Source organism: Lolium perenne, chromosome 4, assembly GCF_019359855.2.
Source record: "Lolium perenne isolate Kyuss_39 chromosome 4, Kyuss_2.0, whole genome shotgun sequence".
In the NCBI taxonomy this organism is placed as follows: domain Eukaryota; kingdom Viridiplantae; phylum Streptophyta; class Magnoliopsida; order Poales; family Poaceae; genus Lolium; species Lolium perenne.
Window position 1 is genome coordinate 303,340,358 of NC_067247.2, and position 26,609 is coordinate 303,366,966.

A 26,609-nucleotide genomic window follows, 5' to 3' on the forward strand; every position below is an offset into this window, starting at 1 on the left:
AGTTTAGCTAAAGAAAACAGACTCTAGAACAACCGACGTGTACTAGTGGGATCTACCTTAACAACACATACACGACTACAAAATCAGTACCACATAGGTCATGGCTATCTTGTCTCTACCTGAAAACTTGTAGATCTATAGAAATTTATTTTAGGAAAACAACACAATCTAGATAATAGTTGACATGTAAAGTTAAGAACATGAGTCATTACCAATTATGAATCCTATCTAAGAATCGAATGATACGAAAGGACCTAACAACTTTCATGATTAATCCAAAATTAAATGTTGGAAGTAGTGTCACCAAAGACAACATACCAAATGATCAGTTCAACAAGAGTCCAAACACTTTTAGAGAAAGCTTATGCAAAGATGAAAATAAACGATGCCATGGTAGCTATAAATAGGCATGCACTAGGATGATCATATTCCATCGACTTCAACACAAACATCAAAGCCTCACAAGCCCTAGTAAACACAAATCCACCATGAAGACCTTCCTCATCTTTACCCTCCTTGCCATGGCGGTAACCATTGCCACCGCCAATGAGCAATTTCAACATAGTTGCCAATATCAACCTCAACAACAATTTCCTTCGCAGCAATATCCATTTCCTGGGCAACAAACACCCTTTCCCGGGCAACAACAACCGTTTCCCGGCCAACAACAGCCATTTCCCGACCAACAACAACCATTTCCCGGCCAACAATTTCCATTTCCTTGGATACAACAGACTTTTCCCGGGCAACATCAACCATTTCCTGACCAACAACAGCCATTTCCCGGCCAACAACTTCCGTTTCCTGGACAACAACAACTAATTCCCGGGCAACAACAACCATTTCCCGACCAACAACAGCAAAATCCCGGGCAACAACAACCATTTCCCGGGAAACAACAGCTGATTCCTGGGCAATTACAACCATTTCCCGACCAACAACAACATATTCCCGGGCAACAACAATCATTTCCCAGCCAACAACAGTTATTTCCTGGACAACAACAACCATTTCCCGACCAACAACAACAAATTCCAGGGCAACAATTGCAATATCCCGGGGAGCAACAACTATTTCCTGGACAACAACAACCATTTCCTGACCAACAACAACAAATTCCAGGTCAACAATTTCCATATCCCGGGAAACAACAACTAATTCCCGGGCAACTACAACCATTTCCTGACCAACAACAGATTCACGGGCAAGAACTGCAATTTCCCGGGCAACATCAGCAGTTTCCCGGGCAACAACAACCATTTCCTGTGCAACAACAATCATTTCCGCAACTACAGCAATTAAACCCATGCAGGGATTTCCTCCTACAACAGTGCAACCCAGTGACAATGGTGACGTTCCTCCGGTCGTGGATCTTGCAACATAGTAGTTGCCAAGTGATGCGACAACAATGTTGCCAACAGCTAGCGCAGATCCCTGAGAATTCCCGGTTACCTGCAATCCATGGTGTTGTGGAAGCAATCTTCCTACAACAACAACAGAAGCAAGGTGCTTTCTTGCAACCTCAGATGCTGCATCAGATTGTTCAAGGTTTATTCCATCCTCAACAACAATGCGGTTAGGGTTCATCCATCCAGCAACAACAACAATACATTCTCATTCAGGGTATACTCCAGCCGCAACAGCTATCTCAGTTAGAGGCAATAAGGGCTTTAGCGCTAAAGACCCTACCGGCAATGTGCAAAGTGCAAGTCCCACCATACTATTAAACCAACACTACGCCATTCGGGCACCATTATACGGCCCATCACTATATAGAGGATGGACCGATTGGTGTAGTGGTGAGAAATAAAGTGCAATGCACCATCATGTATGACCCCGACCCGTACTAGTTCAAACTTGGGAATAAAAGAAAAATAAAGTTCTTTTCTTCATAAGATCACTTGTTTGTGTTCGTTTGATGCGCTTCCACCCATTATTTATCTGATAACACGTTATTTTCCCTATTTGCAACAAGAAGCGGAAGCTACACACAAGATAAGGAAATATTACTTGATATGAAATTTTCATGCATTGAAAATTCATACAAGATTCTTTCCATTCTTCAAAGTTCATCATAAAGTTAAACATAAGCACATAATTTTCACACGGATGACAAAGACTATACGAGGAATTCCGGACATGTTACATGATATACAAATACCCACGCATCCGTATATATGTTGATACCGAGATGCCTCCAACGTGTAAACTGGTCGTTGTTTGATAGATAATTCGTTAATCAGACTTTACAGATATGTAAATGATTTAAGCCATATCTTGTGTCAAAATTTATTTGGCAAGTTAAGACTCATCATCCGAGATGCTGAAGAGAATTATATTGGTGGCATTCTCCTGAATACTGTAGACATATAGTATGATAATGGATACACTAAAACCTGGGATGGAAACAATCTAGTACGAAAAAAAGGGTGGTAGATAGACGGCTTTAGCATCTCATATTGCTTCCATTTGTAACACCGAATTTTGCTCGCCACCATCTTATATATATATATATATATATTTACTAATTGGAGACTCCCTAGGAGTTACCACGTTAATCCTAGAGGCTAACAATTTTTACCCATTGGATGGAATCAAAATCCACCTATAACCGTCAGATTAATTAGGACGCACAACCCAACCCGTGTGAGGCCCACAGAAATCCTGTTCGTTTTCTTTCTTCGCTGGCCAACTAGAAAAGGATAATAGATTTCCCTAATTGCCGCATCTAACTCAATCTAGCAGGAGGTGATCAATGAGGCAGCTGACCCTGGACTTTGCGTCCGATTAAATCACGTTGTGCTGATGCATGGTGGTAATTCGCCTCTAGCTACGAAATCCTCGCCGGACCATATTAATCGTGTGTGCAGCGTCCGCGGGGCGTAGCAGCCTCGCCGGATCATATTAATCGTGCGAGTCCACAGGGCGCCGTGGCTTCCTCGGCACTAAGATCGTTTCAGGTGGCAGCCATCCTCTTTTCCATCGTGCTCTCTATACTTGGCTCTAGCCAGGTGTCTGATCTCATGTAATCTGCTCTCCCTACTCCCCTGTCAGATCGGTTTCTTGCTTTGATGGTTTGATTGAGAGAAAACACACTAAGTGGAGATTCTCAGGTTTGTTCGTACGAATGAATTGCTCACATACACAAGGTTTCAAATCTGTGATCAGATCGATAAAACCTTTGAGGGTCTGGGGATCTGCAATATGCCCTGTAAGTTCCGGTCATGTTTCTGATATCTACTCATCCAATACGCTGCGTTGCTGTTTCTTTTTTGTGCAAGGCACATAAATAATGACAAGCTTATTCTTTGATAGAAAAATATACATCTAAAAATAATTATCTTGAAAATCTAGCTTTGTTTAGGCACTGATGTTTTCTACTACAATAAATACGTATGCATTTGTTCGGTGAAATGCACATGAGAATAATCGTTGACTCACTTGCGGATCGCTCATGTGGTTTTTTCTCTTCAGTAGGACAAACTGCTTCAAACCAGAAAAGGGTCGGGTGAGTTGACTGTATCTTCTGTTTGGTAATTCTACAAATGCCTTAATACTATTGTAACGTCAGAATTTTTCTGATGATGAGCAGAAGAGCTCATTGGTATTATGCAGCTCTTTTGTTTTAAGAAATATTCTTTCTGCTCACAAATATAAGATGTTTTAGATATTTTAAACTGAATTAAATATACACCATGATGAGTGAATCTAGATACTAAAAGTAGATTAGATATATACAAAAATAGATGAATCTACAAAATGCTAAAATATCTTATTTTAGTAAACGGAGGGAGTATTACTTTTCCAGTCAGTCCGGGAAGAGAGTATTACTTTTCCAGTCAGTCCGAGACTGAATCGGACGTAAATATGTTACGCTTACCATGAAGCACTGCCAACAATTTTCTTATCTTCCATATATTCTGTATAAAAAAATTCATTGTCGGCTCACGGGAACAAACAATAAAATATGTTTTACTTTGAAAGAGCTGCATGTTGGGAAAACGCTTGGTTGCTCCGAGCGTCGATCTGCTCATATTGTGCCTTTTCCAATGTTTACTTTGGTTTTTTTAATTTTGTCTTAAGATAGGCACCAGGTTAATCCTACATATTAAACAATATAGTCCATCGATTTGTTTTATTGAACAGGTTTATTTAGTCGTTAGATAATTAACCCCACCCTACATGAAGCGAACTCCTGTGAAAAAAAAAAACAAGACCATCGTCTCCAATCGATGTGGCCTCAAGTTCAACCGCCGCCTCCTTGATCTAGACGGCAAAAGTTCGGCCGTCGCTGCCGCCTCCACCTCCTGCCTTCCGGTGCCTCTACCGATCGTGCAACCTTCTGCACAGCGATACCTGAAAGTTGCAGGAGAGGCGTTCAATGTCAAGATCGTGCAGCCAGCAGCTGCATTGTCGTCTGGATAGCCCACTACTCGGGCGACAGCCAAAGGTTGAAGAGGAGCCGGCCAATTCCAAGATCGTGCATCCATCTGCTTTAGTGACCTACCACAGGGCTGGAATTTGCTTTGGGAGCATTCATCCGGTCTCAGGTAAGTATTCATTTTTTTCCTTTTCAATCTGTTTCGTGAGGATCTCCACCACCATTGTTAATAGCTTCACCGGCAGTGCTTCCACCGAGGTTTAAATCTGAGACAATCAGATGGCTTGGATAGTGGGAGGCATTAACGGTAACTGATTTTTTCACATGACTACTCTTCCGATTGGTTTTCTCTCATCATGGTGTCATATACTCAGTCATTACGTGTGTTGATGACCAGGTCCTAGAGACTGTGACTGATTGGACAGCAGAATCGATCTGGCTGCTTTACCGCAATGCTTTCTGTTTTCATTATTCTTTTCTAATATCTAAACTACTTAGTTTGGTTTGTAAAGATTGATATTGGCTCGACTTAGCAAACATGTATGCAGTTGTTAACACACAATTTTGTAGTAAAAAACTGAAGCCATATCTACTGAATGTAATTGCAGAATTTAGGTCCTCTATTCATACAATTAATATTATGGTATTTCCCTCAGTTATGCGTACTTTAAAGGTGACACAGCTGGAAGCATGTCGATTTACATATTTATCTATATCAATGAATTGATCGGATCCCTGCCTTGCAACAACTGGTGATACACTTGATACAAACTACAGTCTGCCCTTCTCTCCAGTGCAGGTTCAAGTAAAAAACTCCCATCTCTACTTGATAATATTTTGGCAGTTTGGGATACCTTTGTTCACCTTCTTCAGACTCTAATATGGTTGTCAGTAACAAAAAAAAAGTTGCTTGACCCATAAATAACATGGTGTTCTAGACTAGAGCCAAAACGTTAGCCTATTAAGAACAAATAATTTTCAAGAAAAAATGGTTTGTGATATGGATAGGCCAAAGTTTATCGTAGATTAGGTGCTGAGTTTTTGATTCTACAGTCTTTGATTCTCTTGCAGGTACCACATGTCTGCTTCAGATTATAAATATGTTTGGTAAGCTCATATGTCCTGTGTTAGATGGTTCTACATTACTCCCAACATGGTTTGTATCAGATTCGTGTGATGCACTAGATGTGTATATATTTCAGTGGGAGATCATACTCAGATTGCTGAATCATGCATCTCTTCTGAAAGAGTTAGTTCTTCCAAACATCTGAAGCTATGCATATTCATATCCTCTTAGCAGTCTTTTATTTGCAATCCATTGCATTATTTGAATAATAGCTGATTCCACAGTGTTTTTTTTTAGTTTTTGGAAACATTAGTCCTATATATTTTCCTTTTTCTTCAAATTGGTCTTATTCATATATAATTAATGGAAAGTGAGCACATGTCAATGAACGAGTGTTATCCTATTATATGTGACAAACTATTAAGTGTCACTAATTAGTCCTGACATGTGATAACTCTGTACGTTATTAAATCACTACATTTTGTACTTACTTCGCATTCTTGCCTCTCTTTTTACGTGTTTCTTAGATTAGATGAATCAAAAACTTAATAGTAGGCTCCTTTCTTTTCCGGCACAGTTTTAAACTTATATTATGAAATAAGCATGGCCGCACCTTGAGTTATTGAGGATTTGCAGAGACAACTCAAGGATTGTTGTCACAAAAAATTCGGAAGTACTATGGGATGGGTTTCACTAGCGAGTAGAGCATGCAGCAAGGGATATCTGAATGTTTGGAATGTCACGGACTCACAAATTATATGTCTATTAGAGCAATTCTGCTGCCTATTCGATAACAACATTGTAAACTTAGTTTTAGCATTTAAATTTATCTATATTTCATCAGATGAAAAAAATATAAATGTATTCCAGCAAAACACACTATGGTGTTTTAAAGTATTTCAAATGTTTATTATGGAACAGGGTAATTAAAACAACATGCCCTGTCTTGAGTAATAATCTCTTTTCTAATGTTAAGTAGTATATACAAAACAACTAGCCCGTGCGTTGCACGGGTCGCTGACTAGTGTAAATAAACACTATCAGTAGTAGTAAGTAAACCATCCGATGATTAGATCGGGTAGAATTAAAAAACATGCATGATTGCACATGCTATGCGATTTATAATAATTAGCTAAATTTTTGGTTGGTTACAACTCGTTACTTACCCGTTAGAACATTAGAGTTGTAGCAGGTGAAAGGATAGAGAATGTAACCTAGATGGGGTTAATAGGTTCTAATAATTTTCTTAAATTCTTTTGCAATTTAAGGCTTTGCGGAAATCTAAGTGTAACTAAGCAAACTAGGTGAGGTAAGTCAGATGATGATAAAAGGTAGACTACTGGAGAAAGGCTTACCGGTGACGGATGTGTTGTCCACACTGCTGACGTTAAAGGTTGACGTCACGAGTATACAACCACTGGTAATGTGTACCAGTGATGGGCATTTCAAACGTCCGCTACTCGTTTTTTCGCGCCGTTCCAAAAATCATCACTATCATGCATACATCATAAAAATTATGTTTTGACAAAAATAAAATTTATTTGCAAATAAAACTATATAGTTGTTTCCTCTCATATGGTTCTATAAAATCCATCCTTGTCCTTTTCTATATCTAAATCTATACTTAATAATAAAGGGAGAAGCGTTTCGGTGGTCTTGTAAAGTTCATATGCCAGCTAGACATGTTTTTCCCCTCTTCTATCTCTATATCATCGTCCATCTCATATACATATTGTGTATGAGATACATTATATTGATCCTGTGTTTTTCCACAACATGTACCCTTTCGAGCGGTATATGGGAATACTGAAGCACTATTCTCGTAACCAGTATCAACCCGAGGCCAACATTCTCGAAGGTTATACATCCGAGGAGGTGGCTGGGTTTTGCACAGACTACTTGGCCAACCAACTGCCAATTTGTGTGCCTCGGTCTCTCCATGAGGGAAGGCTAGGATGCAGTTTTATGTAATTCTAATAAACTCTACTTGAGCTAAGAACTTGAGCATGGTTAACTGATAATCTCTGTTCCGTCGTCAATCGGTCCGTTGCTCCTCTTCGTCCGACTTTTCGTCGCGCGTCTCTGTGCCTTTTGCATTTTGGTCCCTTACAAATTCGGAAACTAACCCACAGTTTTTCCTTCCCCGACGTTTGTCTTCCTCAGCAGTTCTATCGGTGCAGAGAGGCGGACGAAGGTAGGTTTCTGCCGCTCCCCGGCCACCGCTAGCACCTCAGCTCATCCCGACGCCTTGAGCTCGTCGCGTCCCCCACTCATCCGGATGCGCGGCGACCAATCCCGACCAACTCTGTTGCGGCCACCCCAACCCTTCCTCTCGGCCGCGCCGCCATGGTTTCAAGCCATAATGGATCTGCTCCAGCCACGACGGCACCATGTACCCGTCGCACTGCCACGAATCCCCGGCCATAATCGATCTGCTCTTGCCTCTGTTGGACCTGCACGCCACTCTGCTATCCGACCCGTGCCTCCCCGTTGTGGTCTCCCTCAGTTCCTCCATGGCTGACCCAAGCAGCAAAAGCAGCGCAAGAACATGGGGAAGAAGGGCATATACGGAGGAGGACGATCTCGCCGCGCAGAATCGCTGCAAGTATAGGTCATGCTCTAATGCAGCCGCCTCTGGCTCACTGCAGCATCCTACATATCTCTTATTGTTATTCAGTGGGACTGCTACTCTGAAATTCTGATTCTATGCTTACATGCCATTGAAATTATAAGTTGTTTTTTACCAATCTTCGGATGATATTGGTTACAACAATATTAAGCTATTATTAATCTTTCTGCCACTCCATTCAATCTTTTATGCAAAAAATCTCAATGGAAATGAATTGCAAATAATATTATACAATTTGTCACATCTGAAGGCTGCAAGGGTTCATCGTCTACTTGGTTTCGTTCTTTGTTTCAGCGGATCTCTAAGGCGGAGCAATGTGGACAACTAGCAGATGAGAAAGCCGGCTAGCAGATTGCTTGCATCTGTTTATGAACTTTTTCTCCAAGGTAAATAAATCTTGTGATGTAGTGGCTGTATGATATTGAAGTACGATTAGCTTTTACACACCTACAAATTCTCTAGGTTTCTTTATGCAATGATTACACACTATTCCCGAGTTCGCCACTGTTTTCAGTACAAGAGGCCGCTTAGCTGCTGTAGGGTACTTCCTATAGCAAGTATAAGCAGACAATTAGGCTCCTCGCCTAATTAGAGTTTATGGTATTTGACGTCAATGCAGATAATTAGGTAATACTTACAGTGAAGTGTTCTACAAATGTAAGGGTAACTTGGAAATGAATTATCTTCTGTCGTCCTCTTTTCTACAAATAAGATCCTCTTGTTTTTCTTTTTGAAGCAGTAATTCTGTATCTGCAGCAAACAGTCCTCAAACAGTCCTCAGGTGTTAGGACTTGTTCATGTACATCATGGATATCTTAAAACCAATAATATTTCTGAAAGAATTTTTAGTTGAGTATGAAGACCTTGGAATTCGCTGACTTGAAAGAGATAAATCAGCAACGCTACAGTACTGCTGACTTTGTCCTCTCTGAATTTGTTGACAGACATTTGTCACCCGAGACTTAACTTGCTGCATATTTAGGCGTGGATTAAACTATGTTGTAGGTGCGTATACCAGGACCTTTCGCATATTTGACGATATGCCCTGGCACATCTTAAAGGACTATTTTCCCTTTGAGATGGAAACGTAAAGACTGCATGGTATTGACTCTTCCGCTCTCACATGTTCAATATTGTTCGATTTGCATTCATCCTATGCAGTAGCACTTGCCAATCATCTTTTTAGGTGGTTCTACATATATGAAAGGATAATTATGTCATCAGTTCTTATGTTATTATGGTTGGCAGATATATCAAAGAATGCAATTCAGATCATCATTGCTTTCTGAAAGTTAACTTGGTCAGATATATAACAAATGATGTTATTTAGATCACTATCAAGCATGTCGGTTATTTGAAAGTTAAGATTTATTGCCTTGAATGCAACTGGTGCCATGATTCCTTTAACAAGAACAGCTTAGTGATTATCATGTTAATCTGCAAGGATGCATTCCCTGATTTACAAGTGCAAACCTGAATGTTTGAGGCCTTTGCATTAAAAAATGGATTTGCAGCTAAATATGGAGTGCTAGAAGGTTTGCGCTATGTGTGTGCGCGCGTCCGTGCACGCGTGCACCAAGTGCAATGTCAACTGCTTTTACGAACTTGCACTGTCAATGTGCATCACCTATTTGACCCACCTCACATGCTTCATGATGCTGGATGCACACTTGTTTTTGTGAGAATTTGTTAGGCCCATGCCTCCTACAAAAACTACTGATCTCATCATCCTACTTACATCATCTTTTTGCCCAAAAATAATTGGTTAGCAGGTTGCAAGCTATAACTTCTATGTGTTGATACATGCTTTTGTGTGATCAGTGTTGACGATATTTGATGTTCCACTTCCAGTTTCTCTGACCTGGGCAAGGAAGTTGTATAATTTTCACTTCTATAACCATTACTTAATGATAATACAGAGATTTTTCTATGCTTGTAGTTGGTACCAAACACAATGTATTGTATATTTTTGGACCCTTTACTTATTTTTTCAACTATTATATTTCTAGGGACCTCTCTGCTGGGGAAATAGACCCACACTGGTCTAGATTAAAGGGGAGAACAAGGGCGAAGGGAACAATTGGCCAGGAAGTTATTTGTAAAAAATGTTATTGAGATAATGAACGATGCATCTTCTATTATTCTTCCTATAAATGCTCATGGTGAACCTACCCCTGGCTTTGGCATTTGTTAGGAATCGTGACATTTGAAACTGCGGTATCGTGACATTTGAAACTGTGGTATTGTTTGTTGGAAAAAATAGAGTGCTTTGTTCTCCAAAGAAAATGCATACTGTTAGTCTGTAGTTGAAACAAATTCCCACCAGCAAGATGTATGCATGATTGAGTAAATATTATTTATCAATTCGTCTTGGTATGGCCGTTTCTTGAGTGTTGCATGACCTTACATTAAGAGATTTTATTTTTCTCTATCAACTTTCAGTTTAATGGAATAAATCCATCTAACATAAATGGTTGTTATGCTGCCATATTTTTTTATGTAATATTATACTATGTTCGTATATAATGCCCATGCTAAATCAAGACAGTCGAAGAAAATATCATCTATTCCTTTATAAGAGCATCATATATTGTTGGGAGTGACAACTAATTGTGATGTCGCAGAATTACATATTACAAATGTGGAGCTGAATATAATGTATGTGGTTTTGATATTGTGATTATGTAAGTTTAGAGTGACCAAACTCATCTGATGGAGCCAAAGAAAAAAAATAGTCCCTTCCCATAATGTTGAATTAGTTAATAAGAGATGATTTGCTAAGTCCTTTTTTATGCATGTTGAATCATGTGAAGTGAAAATATTAAATCCATTACGTGAACCGTAGCAACACACGTGACACTGATAACTGAATTACAGGAGGAACCTAAATTACATGTTGGACATATTATTATAAACCACAAGAATATTTTATGCACCCGTTGCAACGCATGGGCAATTAACTAGTTTCTATATAGAAGAGACCACTTGGTATGATTCAGGGTGCAAACGGAGGAGGAAGTTTGCGGCGCCGCAAAATCAAGCCCACTTAATTACATATGCGGGCACCCATGGTGCATCGACACAAAAAAAGGGAACTGCGGGTCGTCCTGCATCTAGCTCTCATATCCTTCTTAGTCTCGAATAGACTTCCCCACTTCAACTGGGTAGACATACTAGGGCACCGCCCCAGCCTCTACAACTAGCTCCGTCGTGTTAATATTTCAAAAAAAAAGGATATAAAAGACGTAATTTCACTATGTGTTGCATCCGACCACCGTTGTCTTTCATGAGAGTATTTTAAAAAAATATTTCAAGATGTAGAAATAACATGTATATATCACCAACTCCACGACATCAAATCAATTTTAACTGATTTTTTAGAAATATAAAAAACATGAAAGATAGAATAAGTTTAGTTCTGAGGATGAAAATCAAAACTTTTTTGGGGAGCTTGAGCTCCGATCCTCCTAAATTTTGACTTTTATAATTGGCTTCACCAAATATTTGCAATAATTGTATTAAAATATCAAGAGAAACAACAAATTATGTGTGCACATGCTAATTTTTTACAAGCTTTGCAAAAAGACCCGATTCAAAGGATCAACATTTGCTATATTGGCTTATCTTTGTTTTATTTTTGCTACGGATTTCATAGGTTTATATTTAATCTGCTCGTGTACAAAGCTATTTTACTATGTGGGAAAATGCTATTTTTGCGAGTTTTACAAATATACTCATTTTAGTATTTGCTATATGGGTCTCTCTTATGTGTAAATGCTACAGAAACTATTTATTTATTCTATAATAATTTTAACGTAAGAAAACTAAAGATTATGTGAATAATTTTCCTGCAATAGGTAGAAACTAACTTAATTAGTTCAATAATAAAAAAATTCAGAATGAAACTCCATATGTAGTTATTAAGAGTGAGCTAAGCGAAGTTGCATAAATACATACTAAATAGATGTGTATTAATAACATATACGTCATTACAATCATGGAAGTAAAAAATGGAATTCTATGATTCTAGAAAGTGAACAATCTATTAGTTCATCTTAGTATCGCGTACAACACTACAAAGTTAGTTAGTTTAGCTAAAGAAAACAGACTCTAGAACAACCTACGTGTACTAGTGGGATCTACCTTAACAACACATACACGACTACAAAATCAGTACCACATAGGTCATGGCTATCTTGTCTCTACCTGAAAACTTGTAGATCTATAGAAATTTATTTTAGGAAAACAACACAATCTAGATAATAGTTGACATGTAAAGTTAAGAACATGAGTCATTACCAATTATGAATCCTATCTAAGAATCGAATGATACGAAAGGACCTAACAACTTTCATGATTAATCCAAAATTAAATGTTGGAAGTAGTGTCACCAAAGACAACATACCAAATGATCAGTTCAACAAGAGTCCAAACACTTTTAGAGAAAGCTTATGCAAAGATGAAAATAAACCATGCCATGGTAGCTATAAATAGGCATGCACTAGGATGATCATATTCCATCGACTTCAACACAAACATCAAAGCCTCACAAGCCCTAGTAAACACAAATCCACCATGAAGACCTTCCTCATCTTTACCCTCCTTGCCATGGCGGTAACCATTGCCACCGCCAATGAGCAATTTCAACATAGTTGCCAATATCAACCTCAACAACAATTTCCTTGGCAGCAATATCCATTTCCTGGGCAACAAACACCCTTTCCCGGGCAACAACAACCATTTCCCGGCCAACAACAGCCATTTCCCGACCAACAACAACCATTTCCCGGCCAACAATTTCCATTTCCTTGGATACAACAGACTTTTCCCGGGCAACATCAACCATTTCCTGACCAACAACAGCCATTTCCCGGCCAACAACTTCCGTTTCCTTGGATACAACAGACTTTTCCCAGGCAACATCAACCATTTCCTGACCAACAACAACCATTTCCCGGCCAACAACTTCCGTTTCCTGGGCAACAACAACTAATTCCCGGGCAACAACAACCATTTCCCGACCAACAACAGCAGAATCCCGGGCAACAATTTCCATTTCCCGGGCAGCAACAACCATTTCCCGGGAAACAACAGCTAATTCCTGGGCAATTACAACCATTTCCCGACCAACAACAACATATTCCCGGGCAACAACAACCATTTCCCAGCCAACAACAGTTATTTCCTGGACAACAACAACAACAACCATTTCCCGACCAACAACAACAAATTCCAGGGCAACAATTGCAATATCCCGGGGAGCAACAACCATTTCCTGGACAACAACAACCATTTCCTGACCAACAACAACAAATTTCAGGTCAACAATTTCCATTTCCCGGGAAACAACAACTAATTCCCGGGCAACTACGACCATTTCCTGACCAACAACAGATTCACGGGCAAGAACTGCAATTTCCCGGGCAACATCAGCAATTTCCCGGGCAACAACAACCATTTCCTGTGCAACAACAATCATTTACGCAATTACAACAATTAAATCCATGCAGGGATTTCCTCCTACAACAATGCAACCCAGTGACAATGGTGACGTTCCTCCGGTCGTGGATCTTGCAACAGAGTAGTTGCCAAGTGATGCGACAACAATGTTGCCAACAGCTAGCGCAGATCCCTGAGAATTCCCGGTTACCTGCAATCCATGGTGTTGTGGAAGCAATCTTCCTACAACAACAACATAAGCAAGGTGCTTTCTTGCAACCTCAGAAGCTGCATCAGATTGTTCAAGGTTTATTCCATCCTCAACAACAATACGGTCAGGGTTCGTCCACCCAGCAACAACAATACATTCTCATTCAGGGTATACTCCAGCCGCAACAGCTTGCTCAGTTAGAGGCAATAAGGGCATTAGCGCTAAAGACCATACCGGCAATGTGCAAAGTGCAAGTCCCACCATACTATTAAAACCAACACTACGCCATTCGGGCACCATTATATGGCCCATCACTATATAGAGGATGGACCGATTGGTGTAGTGGTGAGAAATAAAGTGCAATGCACCATCATGTATGACCCCGACCCGTACTAGTTCAAACTTGGGAATAAAAGAAAAATAAAGTTCTTTTCCGCATATGATCACTTGTTTGTGTCCGTTTGATGCGCTTCCACCCATTATTTATCTGATAACTCGTTATTTTCCCTATTTGCAACAAGAAGCGAAAGCTACACACAAGATAAGGAAATATTACATGATATGAAATTTTCATGCATTGAAAATTCATACAAGATTCTTTCCATTCTTCAAAGTTTATGATAAAGTTAAACATAAACACATATTTTTCACACGGATGACAAAGACTATACGAGGAATTCCAGACATGTTATATGATATACAAATACCCACGCATCCGTATATATATTGATACCGAGATGCCTCCAACGTGTAAACTGCTTGTTTTTTGATAAAATTTTTGTTAACCATACTTTATAGATATGTAAATGATTTAAGCCATATCTTGTGTCAAAATTTATTTGGCAAGCTAGGACTCATCATCCGAGATGTTGAAGAGAATTATATTGCTGGCATTGTCCTGAATACTGTAGACATACAATATAATAATGGATACACTAAAACCTGGGATGGAAACAATCTAGTACGAAAAAAGGGTGGTAGATAGACGGCTTTAGCATCTCATATTGCTTTCATTTGTAACACCGAATTTTGCTCGCCATCATGTAAATAAACAATATCAGTAGTAGTAAGTAAACCATCAGATGATTAGTTCAGGTAGAATTAAAAAACGTGCATGATTGCACATGCTATGCGATCTATAGTTATTAGCTAAATTCTTGGTTGGTTACAACTCGTTACTTACCCGTTAGAACATTAGAGTTGCAGCAGGCGAAAGGATAGAGAATGTAACCTAGATGGGGTCAATAGGTTCTAATAGTTTTCTTTAAATTGTTTTGCAATTTAAGGCTTTGTGGAAATCTAAATGTAACTAAGCAAACTAGGTGAGGTAAGTCAGATGTTGTGGGTATACTTTATGGGTATATCGACGACATGGCCTGGATCCGGGCCATGTCGTCGATATACCCATAAAGTATACCCACAACAGTAGCCCCCGAAGTTTTCCGAGATTCATCATTCCTCCGACTTCCTTCAGCTTGGATCCGAAGAGAATCTTGGAAAGCTTCAAAAACCTTTACTTGTTTCCGGTATCATCTATTCGGAAATCTTCCTTTCTTCTGGACTGGTAATGAAACGGAAAGCCCACTTTTCCCGCGCACAACTTCCTTTTTTCCCGCGCTAATTTTCGGAGATACAAATCTTCTAGCCGGAAATTTCGGGAGCGCACAGTTAAGTTACCTCCACGTCATTTTACCGTTATTTGACCTAAGACACGTGTCGATCATCCAACGGCGTGACTGTTCAGTTTCTACCGTCAGATCCGAAACACGAATCTCCGCGCGAGGTCTATATATAACCCTCGCCCGCGGTAACCCTTCATTCTTTCACCGCTCCTCATCACTTCATCTTCCTCCTCGCGCCGCGCCGCCCGACGGATCTCAACTCCGGCGAACTTTGCCACAGCGAGCTTCGCGCGCCGCCATCCCAAACCTCTCCTCGAACCAAGATTGCCACGGTTGACCAGGAAATCAACTCCGCCGCCGATTCGTGGTCATCGGAGGCTCGAAACTGCTAGCTCATCGACCTCTACTTCGCCGGAGCTTCGCTGGACCGTCGCGCCATTGCCGGTACGTGCACCGGTCTCGTAGAAGAAAAAGTAGTTGTAGTGTAGATTTTACGGTTACTCAACTTAGCTCGCATGGGTGCAGCCGGAAGCATGCCTCATGGTTCTCCTCACTGCACTGGTAGTTCTCCTAGTAGCCCGGATCCCAGTGCCGTGGAACCATTTTGCCCGGATCCCATTGCGTATCTACCACCATATGTTTCCGACGTTAGGCTTGCTCAACCGTTCTCCGCCTCTTCCAGTACTTTACTAGGCCGGATCCCAACAGCCCAAGAGCTCGAAGAGGAGCTACAAGGCCAAGCTAGAATGGCAGCCAAGGTACAAGAGGCGGAAAACAAGAAAGCTTCCAAGGCCCGGAGCCGTGAAGGGGTGCGGGGTCAATGGTGGCTCTGCGAGACAACTGACGCGGAGCTCCGGGAGCTTCAAAACGAATGCATGATCTCCGAGCATTGGAGTTTCACGCGCGACTCCGACGTTCCCAAACCCGACGCGGATGAACGCGTTATGACAAAGGCGTGGGTCGAGCGCGGATTATCACTCCCTTGCTCGGAGTTCTTCCTCTCCGTCCTCGACACGTACGGGCTCCAGCCCCACAACATCTGCCCCAACTCCTACCTCCTGCTCTCGAACTTCGCAACTCTTTGCGAGGGGCACCTCGGAATCCGACCCGACATCAAACTATGGCAATTCTTTTTCCGAGTGAAGAAAGAGACGAAGGACAAGGCTATGCTAAACTGCGAAAGTATGACGTTCATGCTCCGCTCTGGTCGGATGTATCCTCCTCATGACTCCCACGAATCCGTCCGGTACTGGAACGCCGGATGGTTTTATGTGAAGAACGCGTCAGTTCCGAGCGTCCACGATGGACTCCCGCCCTTCAGCAACACGCCTCCGGAAGAATTGGCGAGCTGGAGCTTCATCCCCTCGCTTGCCCAATCACCCATACTGGAGAAGGCTGCGCGGAGGATTTCCTGGTTAGTTCATGATGGACTAACCGGGGCCCAGCTCACCCTCAGCTGGTTTACCCGGAGGATCCAACCCCTGCGCTACAACGCACGCCTGATGTGCGCTTACACTGGGGCGGACGATCTCCTCCGAGTCACTCGCCACGATCTTCCGGCCGACTCCCTCAAGAGAAGGTTCAAGACATTGGTGAAAATTGCTAGGGGCCAACAGGTCCCGGAACTGATTAAGGATATTAGCACACACGACAAATGTCCTCCGGTAAGCACTTAATCCTTCGCATTCCTTTATCCTTTCACAATTTTCTAAGTGTTTAACTTATTCTGCTCACCCTTTTCGCAGCTTGACTCTCTGGCGGAGGAAAACCTACGCGCCATACTCCGAGTTCCCGTTAGCGGTGACTCGGTGGAAGAGGATCCGGAAGACCCTGAGGAGGAAGAAGAACGAGTGCCCCGAAAGGCTGCTCCTCGACCTACAATGCGTTCCCGCGCCAAAGTCTCTGGCTCCGATGCCGGAGGTAGTGGCGAGGCTTCCGCCAAGAAACCCAGGGTGATCAAACCACCTCCGCTTGACTCCAGGAAGGCGGAGCGCCAGCGCCTGAAGATGCTTTCGACAGCAGGGAAACCCTCACGTCCCAACATTCCGGGCGCAGCGTAACCTTCCGAGTAACATGCGTTGTTTATCTTGGTAAGCTGTGTTATGTATACTTTTCTTTTACTTGCTCACAGGAATCCGAACCCTACCACCGCGCGGACCAATGTTTAGGAGCATATCACTAAGTATATGCAGAAGAAATCTCCCGCCGTTGGCCCTTTGACGCCAGCTCCGCCGAGCGCTCCACAAGCCCCCCTGCAACCTTCTCCTCCTCCCGCAGACCAGTCTCCAACTCCTGCCGCACCCACTCCACCGGAAGTAATTCCGGTTAGCAGCGACAGAGCGAGCGGAGATGGTTCCGGCGGCAAGGGTCCCATCAACGATGAAACTGAAGGACGAAACCAGGGGGAGGCAGAAGTTAATTCCTCTGGCAAAGCTGAAGCCACCACAGGTGATATGGTCATTTTCCCCAAAAACTTTGGAGATCCGGCTGATCTTACTTCCACCCCGAAAGCCTATGCCACGAAGTTTTTTAACAAATTAACGGAGGCAGAGAAGTGGGAGCTGGAGCAAGATTTGCTCAATGCTATGCTAAACAATGCCTGGGGCAAACCGGACGTTGAAACGTCGGAGATCCAGGACGTCAAGAAAAACATTGGCGAATTCTTCGACAAGCTTGTTTGCAAGCAAAAGGTAACTCCCCAGTAGCCCCCAAGTATTTAGGCGGAAACTCTATCAGTTAGCGTCTGAATACTTTTAGAGAACTCAATCTGAAAGGAAAGTTTTAAAAGTCATGGTAGCCCCCAAACATGATGGCGGAAAGAATTTCCAGCGACAATGCTTTAGAAAGACTTAAACCATGATGGCGGAATTCACTCCGTTTCTGACTGTGTTTGTAGGAACAAAAAGCCCTGCATTACGAGTTGCACAAAAACATTGCGCTGCAGCGTCGTGTGACCATCAGCCAGGCGGAGAAAATCCAGTGCTTTCAGGCGGAGAATGCGGATCTGAAGAAACAACTTTCAGAAGCTCAAGGTTGGTTTCCGATCATCTGACGATTGTGGGTTATGTCCCGCACTTTCCGACCTTGATGCTTTATATAACTATGAGCAGGTGCCTCCTCTTCTCTTGCTGCAGCTTCCTCCGAGCTGGAGACTCTACGTGCTTCACAAAAGAATCTCGAAGCAAAACTCGCAGTGGCAGAACAGAAAATTTCTGAGAAGAACTCGGAGCTTGCTCGGAAAACTGGTGAGTTTGAGCTGAAAAGACAAACTGACAGCGACATCATCCAGAAGCAGCAAAGAGAAATTGGAGGTCTTCGCAAGTATATGGAAACAGCAGAGAGCTGCTGGGACCTGCTCAACTCCGACGTCATGGGTACGTCCTCGAAACTTATACGATAGCATATGTGTAACTTGTTGTATTTAACAAAATTTGCATCTTCCAGATCCACTCGGATATGACGAGGAACGTCGGAGCCAGTTCCCGCGCGATGACCTGCTTCAGCTGGCCGGAGAAGACTGCAAGGACCTCATCTCCGCCTCTAGGAAAATCTGTCACAACCTCAACATCAAGAAGAGCCGAACCTGCGATGTGCGCAAGCTCATCAAGAGGATGGATTTGCTTCCGGAGCTGGTTGTGGACCTGCAATCCTCTTCAGCACGGGGTGCAGCTGCCATGTCCTTGGCTATGTGCTTAGCGCATAATCCGAGTTTAAACCTGGACCGGGTGACTTCTGGCGTTCCTCCGGAATGTGATGTCAATGCGCTGCTTGACGCGGTTAGCGGCTATGATACATGCATTGCTCGGAGGATCCGCCATGATGAATTTTATGAGAAGGTGGTTCTTCCTGCTGACGAACCTCTCGAAGCTGAGCTTTTGGAGGATCGCGAAGCGGAAAACAGACCCGCCCAATCCGGAAGCCAGTATACGTGGACAAGCTCAAAGAACCAAGGTGGCGCTGCTTCTCCGACTGCAGCTGGAGCGGAAGAAGATGAAGATGTCTCTTCGCCTGCCAAAGACGCAGAGAAGGAAGCTCCGACTGACGCAGGGGGAGCTGATGCCAACGTGGAAATTTCTCCGGTTAAGGAGAAGTAAAAACTTAGTCCTGCGAAAAAACAATGCATCATTTTGGCCCCAGCGAGGGTTTGTAATATAACTTTAATTCTTAAGTATGTAGGGACGAAACAATTATGCGTGGGCGGAAAACTTATCCTGCTATCCGCTAGAATTATTTGCATGTCTCGTTTGTTAAAAGCAAGTGCTGGTTTGTTAATTTTCCGGCTTACTCGTTTGACCTTCCACGAGCCGGAAAACCTTTGGCCGGAAACGCTCGCCTGCGGTGACGAAACCCAATGGCGTCCGTCCATAACCGCGGAAACAAGCCCCCAGCCTAGGTGCCGGAAGTCGCTACCAGGAATCCACGAGTTCGCAACAAAAAAAATTTCCACCAGAAAACTTAGGCTTACGTCCTAAAGGACGATTTTGAAAATCACAACTTTCATACACGCCTAGGCGGAAACATCCAGCTCTGCGGTTTTAGTCGGAAAAACATACACGATCTAAAATGAACAAGTAAAGGAGGTAAAAGACTCAAAGAGTGAACCATAAGCTTTATTTCATTGATCATGTATAACTATTACAGAGTTTGTAACCCGGAAAAAATATGCTAAGTGCAGAAAGGACGTAGCTGTGCGATGTTCCAAGGGCGATCTGTCTCGTCGTAGATGTCATCCGGATCCTCACGCTTGCGTTTCCGGTGCCAATTAGCAGGTCTATCCTTCAGCTCGCGGAAATCAACAAGGTAGTATGACCCGTTATGAAGCACTTTGCTAACGACGAAGGGTCCTTCCCATGGAGATTGCAGCTTATGGTCTTTCACCTGTCGAAGGCGGAGGACCAGGTCTCCTGCCATGAAGGAGCGATTCCGAACTCGACGACTGTGATAGCGTCGGAGCTTCTGCTGGTAGATGGCGGAGCGCTGGTCAGCTAAATTCCGAGCTTCCTCGATCAGGTCCACAGATAGCTGTCTGGCCTCGTCAGCTGTTTCTTCATTGTAGGCGGAAACTCGCGGTGAATCGTGAATGATGTCGGAGGGAAGCACGGCTTCGGATCCATATACCAGGAAAAATGGGGTAAACCCTGTTGACCTGTTAGGGGTAGTTCGCAAACTCCACAATACAGCTTCCAACTCGTCAGCCCAAGCTCCAGCTGCTCGTCGCAGCGGTTCTTCAAGGCGTGGCTTAATTCCTGATAATATTAGGCCGTTAGCCCTTTCAACTTGACCATTGGATTGTGGGTGAGCCACAGATGCAAGGTCCAGCCGAATCCCTACTGTCTCACAATAATCCCTCAACTCTCCTTGAGCGAAGTTTGTGCCATTATCTGTGATTATGCTGTGTGGGATGCCGAATCTCATCACGAGGCTGCAGACAAATTTTAGTGCCGTAGCACCGTCGGCTTTTCTCACTGGCTTAGCCTCGATCCATTGGCTGAACTTGTCAACAGCGACCAAAAGGTATTCAAAACCGCCAGGAGATGATCTTTTTAACTTACCAACCATATCGAGCCCCCAGACCGCAAACGGCCAGGTGATAGGTATGGTCTTCAGCTCTTGGGCTGGAGCATTTGGTTGAGTAGCATAGTACTGGTAACCTCGGCAGGTTTTTACCAACTTGTCAGCATCTTCTTTAGCTGTGAGCCAGTAAAATCCGTCACTGGTAAGCCTTTCTCCGGTAGTCATCATGGTTCATCTCATGTACATATTGTGTATGAGATACATTATATTGGTCCCGTGTTTCTCCACAACATGTACCCTTTCGAGCGGTACATGGGAATACTGAAGCACTATTGTCGTAACCAATATCAACCTGAGGCCAGCATTCTCGAAGGTTATACATCCGAGGAGGTGGTTGGGTTTTGCACAGACTACTTGGCCAACCAACTGCCAATTTGTGTGCCTCGTTCTCTCCATGAGGGAAGGCTAGGATGCAGTTTTATGTACATGTAAATTCTAATAAACTCTACTTGAGCTAAGAACTTGGGCATGGTTAACTGATAATTTCTATATATAGAAGAGACCACTTGGTATGATTCAGGGTGCAAACGGAGGGGGAAGTTTGCGGCGCCGCAAAATCAAGCCCACTTAATTACATATGCGGGCACCCATGGTGCATCGACAAAAATAAAAGAGAATTGCGGGTCGTCCCGCATCTAGCCCTCATATCCTTCTTAGTGTCGAATATACTTCCCCACTTAAACTAGGTACACATACTAGGGCACCGCCCGAGCCTCTATAACTAGCTCCGTCGTGTTAATATTTCAAAAAAAAGGATATAAAAGACGTAATTTCAGGATGTGTTGCATCCGACCACTGTTGTCTTTCATGAGAGTATTTTTTAAAAATATTTCAAGATGTAGAATAACATGTATATATCACCAACTCCACAATATCAAATCAATTTTAATTGACTTTTTTGAAATACAAAAAACATGAAAGATAGAATAAGTTTAGTTCCGAGGATGAAAATCAAAACATTTTTTGGGAGCTTGAGCTCTGATCCTCCTAACTTTTGACTTTTATAATTGACTTTACCGAATATTTACAATAATTGTATTAAAATATCAAGAGAAACTACAAATTACGCGTGCACATGCTAATTTTTTACAAGCTTTGCAAAAAGACCCGATTCAAAGGATCAACATTTGCTATATTGGCTTATCTTTGTTTTTATTTCTACTACGGATTTCATAGGTTTATATTTAATCTGCTCGTGTACAAAGCTATTTTACTATGTGTGCAAATGCTATTTTTACGAGTTTTACAAATATACTCATTTTAGTATTTGCTATATGGGTCTCTCTTATGTGTACATGCTACGGAAACTATTTATTTATTCTATAATAATTTTAGCGTAAGAAAACTAAAGATTATCTGAATAATTTTTCTGCTATAGGTAGAAACTAACTTAAGTAGTTCAATAATAAACAAATTCAGAATGAAACTCCATTTCTCTTCTAAAAGGCTGCTGCACTACCCGCCCATTGGAGGCCTCTGCTGGGGGCAAATGAATCTGCATCGCACGTTTACCCCGTAACGGTAAAACTTCGACCCCGCTTTTACCTTGAGCCGTCCGATGCGGTTGTTTTTTTTGTCACCTGTAGCTGCTCGTTTTGAGTGCATGACATATGGGTCCATGCGTGCTTGGGGCAGGTTGTCAAACACGGCGAGCGTCCATCTTTGCGTCGCTGAGAAAGTGAAACACGGTGAAAACCTAGCCAACGAGAGCATCCTCTCCTCCCCAATCCCGTGATTCGTCTCCTCCCCAATCCACGCCTCCGCCCGCCTCCTCCCGAATCCGCCGCCGTCCCCGGCCCCTCCGGAGCCATCCCGTCTTTCCCCAGCCGTCCCCAGCTCCCTGCCGAGCATCTCACACCAGATCGACCGGTAGGAATGGCGCAGCACATATCAAGATGATGCGGTCAGCTGAACGCCGGTGAGATGTCTCCAGCCAGCAGGATGCACCGGAAGAGGTGACGCGAGCCACTGTGGGCCTTCATCCGCGATGCGCTGCATCGGTGCATGGAAACGGCTGTGGTGTTCAGTGGTCTTCGCCCTAGGCGCCGCTGCTCACCGGAATCATGCGCTGCTGAAGCCGCCGACAGCCGGCGTCGCTGCAGGAAGCCGTGGACAAGCAGGATCTGGAGGGACCGGTTGAAGGAGGCATCCACCTCGCCCGAAAAAATTTCAGGACCTCGTCCAGGAGGTATTCAAAGGAGGCCGGGTGTCCCGACCACGGCGAGAGGAGGAGGATGCCGTGCGGCGGGATTAAGGCCACTGAAAGCACACTAGAAAAATGCCCCAAACCATTGGTGAGTTCCTACTTCCCCCTTTGATTTCTTGATCCCGAGATTCATCTGCTTTAATTTGTGTCCTGTTTTTCGGTTTGATTGTTGCTGTCGTGGGTTGGTTACCACATCAACATAGTTGCTTCCTCTTGGGAACTATCGAGCACCACCACGCCTCCCTCCCATCAAGCACCACTAAGGCATCAAGGTACATCTCCCCTTTTTTTCTGCAGAATTGTATTTTTGGTAAGGTAAAGAGCAGGGTTTTTTTAGGCAGAGTAAAGTGGTTGTTACCAAAGAAAACACATCAATAGCTGTAATTGAGAGGATTGAGCTTTAATCGGTTGTAGCTTTTTTGACATTGGAATTGTCACGTCAAGCTGCTCTTTGCTAATCCACATTTCCAGTTGCCTATTTTACCAGTTTCTACTTTTCTTGTTGTAGGTCTGGTGGATTTAGTGGATACATTGCTTGTTTGGACAATACTGGCAAAACATATCTTGGAGAGATTCCATCTGGTAAATACAGTGTCAAACATAAATAAATTGATGATAAAACAATTATTTAGCCACTCTGCTCTCCATTAAAGAAATGACCTCACTTTTATAGTACTCGATATTTTCTTTCTGATTTGAAAATTTTCTTTACCACATTAGATACGATATATTAGTACTTTGCCTATATTTATTATACTAGCCCTAAAGTCACGCGTCTCCTATTTTGTACGATTAATTTGCTGGCATATCGTTTGGTACTTACTCCTAAGTGTGTGATAAGCATATGGTCTAGCTGGCTCCACACTTCTAGGGAGTATATTAAAATATGCACTGTCTTGTTTCCTTAGTATTTCAAGAAATGTATTTGAATGCATCTTTTCTCTTGCATTCCAGTTACTTCTCATATCCTCTAAATTTACTTGATTGAAGGAGACAAAGCTTATTCGATTGTATGTCCTTGCAGATGCATGTGTTGTTGTTGTTGTTGATCAGACTACCATTGTATATCTCTTCATTTCTACCATGGACAGATATGTAATGGAGGATATATTCTTGTTTTACGCACTACTTTCGTATGTATTACTAGGTACAATTTCTGACATTAGTAGCTCTCATTGTGTGCATCTTTTCTGTACGTTGTGCCTTGCCTTTTCATTTCCTTCTGTTTCATTTGCTAACAATACTTTCTCTTTGTAGATGGCTTACACCCTTCTTTCAGAGATATACGAAGGGGACAAATGGTAGAATTTTGTGTGCTATGTGCTTAGTTTGTACTCCACCCGGATTAAAGTGCACAAGCTGCTGGCCCTTGAATAACGTATGACATGATGCAGTACAATCCACTATCGCTGAGAGCTCCGTTCCATGGTGGGCTATGTCAAAATGATCATGCTCTTTGGGAATGAGACAGGGGCTGGTGACACATTGCAAAGAAGTTTGTTCTCTAAAGCCTTTAGAATGAGGGAACTCGGCCATTTCTACCTATCATTTTGTCAAGGGATCAGCAATGAAATTGATAATTACGCCAAGATAGTGGCACATAAGAAGATGGATTTTGGGGTATGCTTTACAAAACCTTTGTATCAATTGTTGTATTGCACTTTTATTCTCTAAAATATAGCGGCTCTCCCTTCAGTAATTTCGTAGTGTTAATATACATGTTGGTTTTGCTGTCATAACTCAGAACACATCCTCCAGACTGGCGGTGGCGACCGCGATGGCGCATCGACGAGCTTGACGAGATGGCACATCGACATGCAAAAAGTCATGGGGACTCCCGCTGTTCCTGAGGGGTTGCGTGATGCGGCCATGGGGCGGCGGCGGTGCACACATCAGACGTATCCGGCTGTGCGCACTGATGATGTTGAGCCTCCGTGACCTCTAGGACCCGAGCAAGGCCAGCAGTGGTTTGCCACTTCAGCTGTTACTCTACTCCATCCACTAAATTTTCTTCATTTTAGTATCTCATGCTGTTTAATCCACTGCAGATAGACGTGAACGTCAGGATCATTGCGGTGTGAGGTGTCGCCTTTTTGTGACGTGGTGGCCGCAAGTTGGAGCAAGCGCATGCGAGCTGGGTGGTGCTAGACGACACTAGCTTACTTTCTTTGGTGTTCCTGATGGTCTCCAATAATGCCCAGCGAGTTCATTGTTATCTAGGCATATGTATTTGATCTCCCTCTACTGCCGCAAATCTCACCCTACCTGATGCAAGTAGAAGAGAATAAGCACAGCTACAGATTATAGAAGGTGTGCTGCTGTCGGACGTTGTCTATATATGATTATTTAGCGACCCACGAGATGTTTGATGAAATGATTGTATGATATTACCAAACAGCAGAGCTCTCTGGCTCTGCATATATTTGGTGATGATTTTAGTGGGTCACAAGATGTTGGCAGTCGTTGGGTTCTGTATTCTACGAAATAGCAGCAGCTTATATTATCTTCAGTTACGATGCTTTCACGTTATCATGAATTGTGGTCAAACTGTATATTTGAATATGCTTTGTTATTGATTTCTAGCCCTTGCTTGCAGTGATTTTCTTGCATTTTTGTGTGCTCCTTGCATCCAGCTTGACGGTTTACTCCGGAAGGAGCAGTTCGCGGAGTGGATCTAAAGCAAATGGGTAGCAGTCATAATATTAGGTTGGAGTTGCTTAATACTCTCTCCATTTCTTGATATAAGGTGTATAGTTTTTTGAAAAGGAACTCCAAAATATAAGGTGTACTAAGTCAATCCACTCATGTGAACATTTCTTTATGGATTTGATTGCATTTTCTTAGCTCATGCAAACTCCTCTATTTCTCATAAGAGTTGCTTCATATTTAGTGTCTCTAATTTTTCGTACCATTTTGCGGTAGGATGGCAGACAGAGACATTAGTATATTTTATTACATTCTCTTTTCAAAAAAACAGCACTATGCTCCTTATGCTTTTAGTCAGACATACCTTTTGTTGTTGCTCAAGGGTTAAAGCTTGTTGTTAAATAAATTTTTACAACTAACTCAGACATTTAAATGGTGACATTAGCAGGGGGTGGACTTTGATGGCAGCATGACACACTATACGTTTTGTAGTCCATAAAGATTTTCAGCAGAGAAATAGAATCCTACAATAATCACTGTGTTTTCAATATTTGCCTTTTTTTGTGTGGGCAGTATTTGCCTCTTTAATGATTAAGCTATCTCTTTTCCGTGTTCAAATTAGTTATTCCATGCTCCATGTTGGCTAACTATATTAATAAATAAGATTTCAGAGTAGTGGATGTTCCATCTTTGTTTTGCTCTGTATCGGAATAAGATGCATCATGTCTACTTTCCTGGTATAAATTTGTTATAATGTACATGAATTTGTTATAAATTTATCGCTCTAGACTGAGTTAGATTATTTTGCAAACTATGTAGGCGAACTCCCGCGTTT

The 26,609-nt window shown here is 42.5% G+C and overlaps 2 protein-coding genes and 2 long non-coding RNA genes across 5 annotated transcripts; all 4 read left to right on the top strand.

The window, feature by feature from the left end:
* The first annotated feature begins 449 nt into the window (after positions 1-449).
* On the top strand, positions 450-1,895 carry LOC139829985 (uncharacterized). The gene has a single exon (XM_051326011.2). The coding sequence runs from the start codon at positions 489-491 to the stop codon at positions 1,578-1,580; it is 1,092 nt and encodes a 363-aa protein (XP_051181971.2). The 5' UTR covers positions 450-488; the 3' UTR covers positions 1,581-1,895.
* Positions 1,896-7,601: 5,706 nt separating this feature from the next.
* On the top strand, positions 7,602-10,411 carry LOC127295987 (uncharacterized). 2 transcript variants are annotated; one of them, XR_007848205.2, is made up of 3 exons: positions 7,602-8,462; positions 9,021-9,177; positions 10,086-10,411. It is a non-coding gene; the product is annotated as an uncharacterized lncRNA (long non-coding RNA). The 2 variants fall into 2 exon arrangements; XR_007848206.2 differs by having other exon boundaries at positions 9,082-9,177.
* A 2,167-nt stretch (positions 10,412-12,578) lies between these two features.
* LOC139830136 (uncharacterized) lies at positions 12,579-14,166 on the top strand. Its single transcript, XM_071819294.1, has one exon. It carries the CDS (start codon positions 12,583-12,585, stop codon positions 13,996-13,998), a length of 1,416 nt encoding a protein of 471 aa, XP_071675395.1. The 5' UTR covers positions 12,579-12,582; the 3' UTR covers positions 13,999-14,166.
* Positions 14,167-24,155: 9,989 nt separating this feature from the next.
* On the top strand, positions 24,156-25,641 carry LOC127295988 (uncharacterized). Its single transcript, XR_007848207.1, has 4 exons — positions 24,156-24,275; positions 24,386-24,748; positions 24,873-25,095; positions 25,177-25,641. It is a non-coding gene; the product is annotated as an uncharacterized lncRNA (long non-coding RNA).
* The last annotated feature ends 968 nt before the right edge of the window (positions 25,642-26,609 follow it).